The sequence below is a fragment of the Bos taurus genome, chromosome 8 (assembly GCF_002263795.3).
Source record: "Bos taurus isolate L1 Dominette 01449 registration number 42190680 breed Hereford chromosome 8, ARS-UCD2.0, whole genome shotgun sequence".
NCBI lineage: Eukaryota > Metazoa > Chordata > Mammalia > Artiodactyla > Bovidae > Bos > Bos taurus.
Genome location: NC_037335.1, coordinates 60,442,990 through 60,455,013, shown reverse-complemented (window position 1 = coordinate 60,455,013; position 12,024 = coordinate 60,442,990). Strand labels below are relative to the sequence as shown.

Below are 12,024 nucleotides of genomic sequence, written 5' to 3'. Positions count from 1 at the left end.
CCATGTCAATGAATTTTAAAAACTGATACTGTAAATATATGAAATTTCCCTAAATTGATCTATAAATTCAGCACAATCACAATCAAAACCTCAACAGTTTTGTGGATCTTGACAAACAAATTCTAAACCACATCGGATATGACAAAGCTATAGAACTGGAGGCTGTACTATTAGTGTAATGTCAGACGAATAGACCAATGGAAGAAGAGAGCTCATAAGCACGTCCCCATGTATGGACATGTGATTTACAACAAGGGTGGCACTGCAGAGAAGTGGGAAAATTGGTTCTGGGACAATTATGTATCCATATGGGATATTTGTGACCTCAGGGTAAAGAATGGTTTCCTCAAGTATCAAGAGCAGTAACCAAAAATGAAAAGACAAATCAGACTAATTAAAATTAAAATATACCATTATGAGTGGAAGGGCAAGCCACAGAATGGGAGAAGATATTTACCACATTTGAAACTGGTAGACGACTCGTATCTAGTCTATATTAAGAATTCCAGGGACTTCCCTGGTGGTCCAGTGGTTAAGACTTCACTTTCCAATGCAGAGGTGTGGGTTTGATGGTTCCCTGGTTGGGGAGCTAAGATCCCACATGCCTCCCAGCCAGAAAACCAGAAAATAAACAACAGAAGCAATATTGTAACAAATTCAATAAACTTTAAAAATGGTCCAAATCAAACTTTAAAACAGAAAACTTTTTTAAATGGTCTAACTCAAAAAAATTGAAAAAAGAAAAAAAAGAAGAATTCCAACAAGTCAAAAAGAGAAAATAACCAAATAGAAAAAAAGATTTCACAAAAGAGGGAATACAAATGTCCAATAAACATTAAAAGGTGTTTAACCTTTAATTATCAATCAAGAGAATGGAAATTAAAACTGCATTGAGATAATACTTCATATCTGATTGGCAATAATAAAAGTCTGACAATACTAAGTATTGATTGGGAAGCATGTAGAAACAACATGAGTTCTCAAGTACTGCTCATGGCAATGTAAAACTGGCACAACCACTTTGCGAAATAATTTGGCATTATCTAGAAATGAAGACAGCAATTCCACTTATGTTCTAGATAAAGTTGAGTACACATGTATCAAGATACATTCACAAGAATAGCATTGTCTGTAATTGTCCAAACTGGAAACCACCCAGATATCCATGAACAGGAGACTGGATAAATAAAAGGATATACTCATATGACAGAATACTATACAGAAGATGAATGGGAAGAACTATACCTAGATACAACAACACGGATCAATTGTGAAAACAATTTGAGTGAAAGAAGCCAGACACAAAATAATTCATACAGCACAAGTCTCTTATGTAAAGTTCAAGGTAGGCTGAACTAATCTATGTATTAGAAATGCCTACTTAGACAGTAAAGCTATGTGCTGTGCTTAGTCGCTCAGTCGTGTCTGACTTTTTGCAACCCCATAAACTGAGGGATTTAGCGACTTCCCTTTCACTTTTCACTTTCATGCATTGGAGAAGGAAATGGCAACCCACTCTAGTGTTCTTGCCCTGGAGAATCCCAGGGATGGGGGAGCCTAGTGGGCTGCCATCTATGGGGTTGCCCAGAGTTGGACACGACTGAAGTGACTTAGCAGCATGAACTGTAGCTGGCCAGGCACCTCTGTCCGCGAGGATTCTCCAGGCAGGAATACTGAGCAAGAAACAGGGAATTCCCTAGTGGTCGAGTGGTTAGGAGCCTGTGCTTTCACTGCTGAGGGTTTGAGTTAGATCCCTGGTCAGGAAACGATGATGAAAAAAAAGCAAGGAAGGCATTATCATAAAGCTCAGAGAGCAGAGAAGAGGTGTAATCAGGAAGGGGCCACAGTGGAGACTTTTGAGATATTGGCAATATTCTGTTGCTTGAACTCAGTAATAGTTACATGGATATTTACAATAGTTATAATTCATTAAGCTATACAATTACGTATTGTTGCTTTTCTGTGTGGGTTATATATTCCTAATTAAAAAGGTTTTAAATGTTTCATACAACTCTGAATAAAGCATTCTAATAATAAGCGTTCTAACGTGATATATTTACTTTTGTTCAAAGATGTAACATTGTTCTTTTGAACGTAAGTGTAGAATTTTTTATGTCATCTTTTAAATTGTACCAAATAGACCCAGGAGAGTGGGAGCATTTTTCTCATTACTGAGAATGGTGAAAATGCAGAGAGGATGTGCTTGGTAGTGGATATTTTCTCACACACTTTAAAAAATCTTTAATATTCTAAGATAGATGGCTTGGTAGGAAGGAATAGATACTTGTTACGATTCTGTGGCCTGAATGAAATACTGGCACAAAGACTGTCATGTTTCTGAGTCCCACTACCTTTGTACCTTGAGAACTCTTCCTCAAGAATAATACTTTCTCTGATAACAACTGTCATCAAAAATAAGCCCCTGAAAAGATATCCAGCATCTCTAGGCATCAGGGCAATGCAAACCAAAACCACAATGAGATGCCGCTTTCTCTCACTAGGATGACTGTTTGTGGAAAGACAGATAATAAGAAGTGCTGGTGAGGGGGCGGAAAAGTTGGATCCCTCATATATTGCTGGTGGGAATGCCACCAGCTGCTTTGGGAAACAGTCTGGCAGTTCCTCAAGTGATTAAACACAGAGTTAAAATTTGATCTAACAATTCTATTCCTAGGTGTAGAGAAATGAAAATCTGTGTGAACACAAAACCTTGTACACAAATGTTCATTGAGTACTATTCATAATAGCCAAGAAGTGGAAGCAAACCAAATATCTATTAACTGATAAACAGATACATAAAATGTGGTATAACCTCACAATGGTATAGTATCCAGCCGTAAAAAGGAATGAATTACATGCTACAACATGGGTGAAACTTGAAAACATTATGCTAAGTGAAAGCCAGAAAAGAAGGTCACATTTTATATGAAATGTCTAGAATAGACTAATCCAGAGAGTCAGAAACTAAATCATTGGCTGCCTGGGGCTAGGGAATTGAGGGGGCTAGAGAGTTACAGCTATGGGGTACAAGAGTTCTTTTTGGAGTGATGAAAATGTCCTAAAATTGATTGTTGCAATAATTGGAGAACTCTGTGAATATATAAAAGCCATTGAATTCTATACTTTAAACGGGTGAATTACTAGTCAGTAATGATTTTTAAAAATATGTCCTCATAGCACTGTGCTACTTAACATTTTTAAAGACCTATCTTGGACCAAAATACCCCAGTTTAAAACACCGGGCTTCACATGTCAACACAGACACTAGATAAGTTAGAAAAGTATTAATACCACAAACTCTTCTTTGGATATTGGTGTCTTGATGAAAGGAATCTTCGCTGACACTTCATTGACACTAGCTTATATCCCCATATGGCATCCGGGGCGGTGCACCCTGGGAAGATTTGGAGTGGTTAAATGTTGCTCTCTGTGTGTGTAAAATGTTTGACAGATCGTTTTGAAAATGAAGATGGGGAAAGAGAACTAGAATGAAATCTCCACCACAGGTGTATTCTCAGGCCAATTTTAGGGGAAAAGTTGAGGATCTGAAAACTAATTCCCTTCAAACTATGCTTGTCTGAATTTCCCTTGGAAAGACTTCATGTATTCCAGTTTGAAGACATGGATTATAGTATAAAAGTCACGTCTTTCAAGACCATAATCTCTGCTATGAATTGCTGAAGCTCTTCTAGCAACAGAAGCCAAGAGTTGAGCTCTGATTCCTACATTCAGCTGTGCCAACCTCCTCAGGGCAATAAACCTTGAAGCTTCAGCTTCATGGTCTAACTTTGAAGGAGCAAGGAAGGACCACATTGGTTAATATATCAAATTATAATCTCTCTATTCTAAAAGGACAGAGAAGGCAATGGCACCCCACTCCACTACTCTTGCCTGGAAAATCCCGTGGACGGAGGAGCCTGGTGGGCTGCAGTCCATGGGGTCTCAAAGAGTCGGACACGACTGAGCAACTTCACTTTCACTTTTCACTTTCATGCATTGGAGAAGGAAATGGCAACCCACTCCAGTGTTCTTGCCTGGAGAATCCCAGGGACGGGGAAGCCTGGTGGGCTATAGTCCATGGGGTTGCACAGAGTCGGACATGACTGAAGCGACTTAGCGGCAGCAGCATTCTAAAAGGAAAGGAAGGAAGGAAATCCCACTGCAAGGAAAAGAAAGAATCCTGAGAAAAAGACAACAGTGTCATCAGGAGACAGTTTGGTGGTGTGCTGGGAACAGAAGCCAGACTGAGTGGGTTAGAGTTTGGTCTGGAACCGGAGAGCAGAGGCAGCATTCAGGAGGCTCAGCTGAGGAAAGCGACAGGCAGATAGCAAGAGCTGGACCTCAAAACTGAGGAGGGTTTGTCTTCAGGTTAGAAGAACCTTGAGAATATTTCTGGAATGAAGAGAAGACATCAGGAAGGGAATGTGGAGAGGGAGGGAACTGGGGAGCCTAGCAAGTTGTAAGGAAACAGAACGACAAGACAGGAGATTGCTTTGAATCATGGAAGGACACCTCTTCCTCAGAGGTGCATAAAAGCAGTGGAAGCTCTGGAGAGGTTTTTTTGGGGACAACAGATTACTTATGGTGCCAGATCATCTGACCTCTATTTCTCTAGAGTTCTGGCAGCAAAATGAGAAGTAAGTGGCTGAGAAGAAACAGAAAGGAGGGCAGGGCCCCAGGACACCAGAGAAGGTTGGAGAATCAGCAGAAGGGAATGGCCATCTGGTGTCATAAGAGGTGTCTGGGTTAGTGAAGCCTGGTGGGGTGGGGGCGGGGCAGCTGGGCTTAGCTGTGTGGGTCTGTGGGACCCTCTTCTTCCAGCTGGGAGATGCAATAAGATGAGCAGAGGTGGGGGCTGCCCAGGATTGGAGAAGAGAGAAATGTGGGGTAAGTTCCCAGGGGAGAGAGAGTCAGCTGTGAAGTCCAAGGTCCTGGACTGGAGGGAGCGAAGTAAGACCTGGACAGAGGGGTAGGCTTTGAAGAGAGAGGCCACCCTTCAGGGAAGTCAGGAAGCTGCAGCTGAGTGGGTGAAGCAGGATTGAGTGGGAAAATGAAGGGGATGGAGCAGATGTGAACCATGAGGATATGTAAAGTATCCCACATGTATAATACAGTAGCCATTAGCTTCGTGGGCCTTGAGGTATGTAGTCAGTCCAAAATGAGCCATGCTGTAAGTGTAATACACACTGGGTTCTGAAGACTCAATATGCAAAAAAAAATGTTAAATACCTCATTAATAAATGTTTCCATTGACTATTGGTTTAAATGTTAATTTTTAGGTATATTGCATTAAATGAAATATATTATTAATTTCATTCATTTCTTTTTACCTTGTTAATGTGGCTGCTAGAAAAAATGAAATTCCCTATGTGGCCTGTGTACTACTCTTGTTGCATGGCACTGGTGGACACTCTCCCAGGGACGGGGACTGTCTGTGTCATCGCCCGAGCACCCAGCACAGAGACCTGCAGAGAGGCCCCAGTGAGCGTGCGTGTGTCGGTGTGTGTGAACTGATGAGCAGATGAGTAAGTGAATTCATGAAGGGACAAGTGAATGGATGAATGAGGATTATATGTGGTGTTCAAGGACTTGGTCAGTTTCTTCTAAATTGTTTAGGCTTCTATGGAAACACAAATGAAAGGGAAACAGAAGTAGTTAGAATTGAGGAGAGCTCACTAGGCTTTGAGGCAGGGAGTCCCAAAGAACATTTTATGGAACCTAACTTAATATCAGCGTCCAAGAACCTAGACCCTTGCCTCATCCCTCTTTTCCTTTTTTTTCTTTTATAAAAGTGCTCCTGCAGCACTTTAACATATGCCAGGGACTGTCCTCGGCACTTTGCACATCACATCACCCAGTGAGGCAGATGCTCTTGTTGTCCTCCCTTTACAGATGAGGGAACTAAGGCACAGAGGTGTTAATAACTTTCTCAGGATTACCCAGTAAGTGGTGGGACTGGCATTTGAACCAGGCCATCTGTCCCCAGTAGTCAGGCCCCTAACTACTAAACCATCCTGACTGTCATCCCATCATCTCCCTTATGTCTCCAATAGAGATGTGGGTTTCTTTTTTCTCCCTTTACTTGCCTCTCTTCCACCCCCAGTTCCTCAGACCTTGTATTCCTGGAGAAATTTCCCAATGAACCTTGCTTACTGGAAACATGTAAGTAACCCTACAACTTGCTCACAAATGAGACACACCATAGCTGCATGGTCCATCCCAATAGCCAAGCAACCCTGCCTTCTCTCCTGTCCCAACCCCACACCCTCTGCCCACATCCTCGAGCCTGGCTCACACCACATTCTCCCTCCCTAACCCAGGAGGCTCCTCTCCCAGACCTGGGATTGGCCCTCCCCTGCCTTCCTGGGCAGACTCAGAAATGAGTGTTGGAGGAGCCTGAGGCTTCACAACTCTAAGCAGGTGCTTTACCTGTCAGTCTAGCATGTGTCTTCAAGGTGACCTCAAGGGTATAGGATAGGGGGCCTTTCAGACATCACCTTGGCCGGGGCCTGGGAGATGCCTTGATTTCACCCACCCAGGATCCCCTTCCAGCCTCTCCTTGGATCCCTTCAATGATGGAGTAGCCCTGAATCTTCACCCACTGGGAGCCAGTGCCCGAGATATGCCTCAATCCCACCCACCAGAGACTTTTTCAGCCTCAGCTTGGATCCCTTCAGTAACAGGGCAGCCCTGAATCTCCCCACACTGGGAGTAGCCAGAGCCCAGCATCTCCACCTTCAGGGCCAAACAGAGACTAAAAAGGAACCAACACCTTCCTCTCTATTTCTCTCTCATTAAATTGTGAATAATAATGCATTTACTTATTCTCCCACTTAAAAAGTTGTTTAAATCCTTTGAAGAATCTTGCAAGGTAGCTTGGCTAGACAGCAGGCAGGACAGTCCAATGCTTCCGGTGGGGGGGCCAGGGTCTTCCACTCGCCTGCCTTTTGGTCCAGAAGGTAGGCATTTGGATTGATGGTATAGTCCTTTGTCTGGACATCGGTGGTTGTGGTGACACCTCCGCACACAAACACTTTGTTGTCTCCAACAGAGCATATAGCATGGGACACATCCAAGGGGCAGTTGTTGGGCAAAAGAGGCACTGAGGTGGTTGTCTTGTTGGCCTTTACCTTCTGCAGGTTGATCTCTACACTCTGCCGGTGGCTGTACACGCAGAGGATGTTGTCCTGATGAAAAGAGAGCAGGGGCCGGTGGTTGAACTCAATAGGAAAGGTGATACACTGGACCACCTCCCCAGTGTTGGTATCGAAGCAGTCCACCACCCCAACCCGGGAGATGTAACCCTTCACCAAGCACCGCCCAGTGACAATATACAGGTTCCGGTCACCCCTGGTGATCACGGCTGTGCCGTCCATAGGAATGCTCATCTTCCCTGCCAGGCACCAGGTCTCCTTGCGCTCATCATAGCGATAGATGTTAGAGACATAGCGCCTTGGGGCAATGCTGCCTCCCACTGAGTACACTGTCCCCCCGCAGGTCACCATGGTGTGGAAGACAAGCCCAATTGGCAGGTCAGGCAACTTGGTCCAGGAGTTGTCATCCATGTCATACCGCCAAGCCGTCTTCAGCCCTGAAATCTGCTCAGTGGTTCCACCAGAGATGTAGATGTAGCGACCAGCAGAGGTGGCACTCAGTGCTGCTGCCCTGTAGGGCATCTCTGAGAGCTTCAACCACAGGTTCTCCTGGATGATATAAGCAAACACTCCATCGTTGAACTTTCCGTGGGCCTTCTGGCCACCTAGGATGACCACTGAATCAAGCAGGGCCCCTTTCCGCTGGTAGCTCAGCAGGCTGGTTGGCCTCTCCTGCTTGCGGTCCACAAGGACGCTCTCAATCAGGGTTGAGTGGGCTGAGCTGTTCTCCATGCCCATCAGCTTGTTGCTGGCATACATTAGCGTCTTGTTGGAGACAGCATTGAGGTTGATGTAATTGAAGAACTTCTTGAAATACTTCTCCCGCTCATCCTTCCGGAAGCATACCCAATTGATGAGTGCGTTGAGAGCCTGGTCTTCATTGAGTACATGCAAGTTTTCATCTCGGAGCAGGCGGCCAAAGATGACAGGTGGACAGCGCATGAAGTGCACGCAGCCCTCAGGACTGGCCCAGTAGTGGAAGTTGTCACGGATGCCAGAGTAGGCCAAGTCTGACACCTCTTTGAGCTCAAACAACTCAGCCAAGAAGAGGTAGCGCAAGCAGTTGGCACGGCGGATGGACTTGATCAGGAAGTCATTGCAGTGAATTCGAAGGCGGGGTGTGTTGAAATACTGGGCCCCACGAAGGAGCTCTTCCACATTCTGTTCTGAGATCACCACCTTGCCACTGTAGAAGTAGTCTAGAAGCTGGTCCACTGTGGTCGGACTCAGGTAGTTGGGGTCAATGGTAATAAAGAGCTCATCGGTGGTCTTCATGTCATGGTTGGAGATGAGGTTCTTCACCAGCGGAGAGACTGCAGCCAGCACATTGCGATGTGCAAAGAAGACATGGTGGTCCACAGTCAGGGCTATGTCCCAGTACTCTTTGCGTTTTCTCTGTTTGTTCAGGTTCTGCAGTACGAAGCTGTTGTAGTTTTTCTCGGTGAATTCCAATTTCATGGTGCTTCTTGCTGGGTGAGACAGAAGATCAGCAGCAGGTACTGGAGAACAGACTTTCTCAGGCCTTTGGGATTCAGATTGATGGTTGTTTGCAGAGCAGTTGATCAGGGAGGAGTGGGAATAAGAGAGAGGATGATGTCATAGAATGGATGAGGTCATCACAATGCAGGCCCCCTCCCTGAGGCCTTTCTCAGGGGCACAGGGCTTTTCTCCCCTCTGATGGCTCTGATCTGCCAAGGCCAGATACCCTGCCAGGACCTAGTCCAGGGCCCAGAACTCAGGAGGAAACTCAGAGATGGGTCACAACTCCCACCTGGGACCTTCAACCTCACTTCAGGGCCGCTACTGGAATGTCAGGGCCAGTCTGGGCAGGGCTAGTATGGGGAGGGCTATTAGGAAGGCTGGGGTAAGGATTTTTACATCATCTAGAGGAATGTACATTGCACAGGAGGGAAACCGAGGCCCATAGAAGAGCATGAACTTGCCCAAGATCACGTAGCTAGTTGGAAGCAGAGCAGGGCCTGAAACCCAGTCCTTCTGGAACCCACCCTCCTGGGATGCTCCTAACTACTCAGCTTTCCTCTGTCTCTGATTCTCAAGCCCCAAAGCACCTTTCACTGCCAAGGCTCCTGGATATTAGAGAAGAAAAAGCTCTGTCCTTTGGTTTCTGACCTTTACGGCTACAGACATCATTCTTCACATTGGGCTGGCCCAAAAGGTCGTTCGGATTCCGAATGAACTCTTTGACCCACCCAATTAAACGGAGAGGTGGCGGCCCCTCAGGGAGCAAGGACGAAGGAGTTACTCTCGGACCGGGGGATGGGAGGGCCCTCGAAGCCCTGATTATTTCAGTTTCACGGAAAACCGGGCCATTCTGTCCACACTGCCAAGTCTCTAGCTTGTAAAATGTTGGGGGCTGGGATAGGTCGGCTCTCCCCATCAGCTGGGGACTTGGACAAGTTTCTCATTCTCTCTAAACCTCAGTTTTCTCGAGAAACGCTGTGAGATGGGAATAATAGCTGCATCCGCTTAAAAGATGATTAAGAGTTTACAAGAGAAAAGGACCGGAAAATGTTAAGCCCAGTGTTTGGTTCGCAACAATCGTTCAACAGCTAGCTGCCATTTCACTAGTTCGCCAAGTTTCGGTGTTCCTGGCTGGCTGCTCCTTTCGTAAACACTTGTGGTTCTCTGTGATCGTTGGCAAGTCTGGAAATCCCCATCGCCTCGGGGTGGGCTCCGTGCGCCGCCTCAGCCACGCGGTGGCGCTAGAGTCATCTCCAGCCTGGGAACGGTGAGCTCCTTACCGACCCCGGCGCCGCCCCCTCTTCCCCGACCGGATCGCGGCAAAACACCCTGTGCCCATTTTTCAGACAGAGGTAAAGCCCTAGATAGCGGGCGCACGGCCGAGCGGCTAGAAAGGAGACATCCAGAACTCTAGGCGTCCCCCTTGGTGCCCCGCCGGGTGCCACGTCCACGGCCCACCCCGCCTCCTAGCCGGCGTGGGGCTCCCCGAGTTCCCGTGGCGCTGCTGTGCCCAGGAGGGGATAAGGACCAGCCGGAGCCTCCCACGGAGGAGGGCCGACTCCTGCGAGTCCCAGCCGGAGCAGCCTTCGGGGGCTCCCAGCACCCGGCTCAACAACGTAGACCCTGGCGGCAACGGCAAGGTCGAACAGAGAAGACTTGGGCTCGGACCGCACCCTTGATCCCTGAGCCCCACTCCTGACCGTCAGGCCGTCTTTAGCGTCCTTACTAGGAAAACTGTCGCTGCAACCTTGGAAATGTGAGCCTGCCAGCTCTTTCCCTCCCGGTGTTGTCAAGTTCTCATTATTAACTGCCGGTCTCTCCCTCCTCCCTTCATTCCAGATCTGGCTTTTTCTTTTACTTACCTTTTAATGCTATATTTATTCACCTTGACGTCTCCAGGGTGAGAAGCGCTCAGTCTCTTGAGATACGTGTCTGCACAAGGCTAGAACCTTCTGTTTTCCCCAAGGGAAGAAGGTTTGGCTTTCTGCCCTTCCAGGACTAGCTCTGTGGCTTAGGTGAGTTCCACCTGGTCCCGTCTCTCCTTGTGAAGATAATTAAGCTCTAATCGCTTCTCCCGCTCTGATCTCTGGAGAGGAGAGGCCGCTGTGATTCAGATGGAGAAGGATGAAGCCTCTTGGTGCTGAGGCCAGACACTTATCATTTCCATTGGCTTCTAGGCCTGCCCACCCAGGGGTAGGGGATGAGGGGGTCATTCATCACTCCTTTGCCCCCACCCCCACGTTGATGGAGGAGGTGGCCATGCCCCTCTGTTTTTGTTTCAGGTCCCAGAAACCATGGCCAGAAGATCTCTCATCAGATGCTTCCTTCTGGTTTAAGAAAGTTAGGTTTACAGGGTGTCCTGGAGAACTTAGAGGACCCAGTAGACTTATTTCCATGTGCCAGACCTTGTACAGCTAGACAGATTGTGGCCCAGAGAGGGGAAGGGGCTCACTCAACTCAGTTCACAGAGCTAGGACTGGAAGCCAGGGTGCCTGACTCCTTCCTCTACCCTCTGGCTGCAAAGGAGAGATGGCAATCTGGCTTGTCTTCTGCTCACATGGAATTTATGGTGGTGGTGATTTAGTTCCTAAGTCGTGTCCAACTCTTGCGACCCCATGGACTGTAGCCTACGAGCTCCTCTGTCCATGGGATTTCCCAGGCAAGAATTCTGGAGTGGGTTGCCATTTCCTTCTTCAGAGGATCTGTGTGACCCAGGGATCGAACCCATATCTCCTGCATATTTCAGGCAGTCTCCTGCATTGCAGGCAGATTCTTTACTGACTGAGCCATCAGAGAAGCCCTTGAACTTGTAGGAGTTGTCATCTTTACAAAATCCACTGTAAGAAATTAGATTTGTGCCCACTCACTCAGCCAGCTTTGTTCTCTGGCTTATCTTCAGCTTAGAAAGCTCCCCTGGTCAGTTTGTTCCTTATTCCAGCCAACTGAAGAAACAGACTCCAACCTAAAGGGGCTGGCTGCCTGCCACGGTCCATCAGCTGGTTAGGTATATGTGTATTGAGTAGAGTATGTCCCTAGGAGCTACGGGATGTTCAATGACTGGTCGTTGAGTTTGTCGTGTTTGTGGTAGCTGCCCAGGTATGGCCAAGGCCCTCAGATTCTTGCACAGGTCAGCATTTTCTGTTGCTGGAAACTCCCTGGAGGGCGGGGGTTGGGGGGCCTCTATCTAATAGTCTATCCTTCTGGGGAGCATCAATTAATATATCAATTTGTTGGGAAGCCCTGAAGAAAATGAAGGGTATGTTTTAAACATAGATTTGGCCTGGAACTGGAAAGGATAAGAGTCTTCCTGTCTTTCCACCAGTTTTATACCTCTAACAACTGGCTTTCTCACTTCCATATATTTCCAACTCATAACTGGGCTTACACA

The 12,024-nt window shown here is 46.9% G+C and overlaps 1 protein-coding gene across 1 annotated transcript; it reads right to left on the bottom strand.

Annotated features, from left to right (window-relative positions):
- Window positions 1-6,759: 6,759 nt before the first annotated feature.
- CCIN (calicin) lies at window positions 6,760-8,705 on the bottom strand. The gene is given in 1 exon segment (NM_174005.4): window positions 6,760-8,705. A coding segment is annotated over 1 exon segment (1,767 nt). The 5' UTR covers window positions 8,613-8,705; the 3' UTR covers window positions 6,760-6,845.
- Window positions 8,706-12,024: the final 3,319 nt, after the last annotated feature.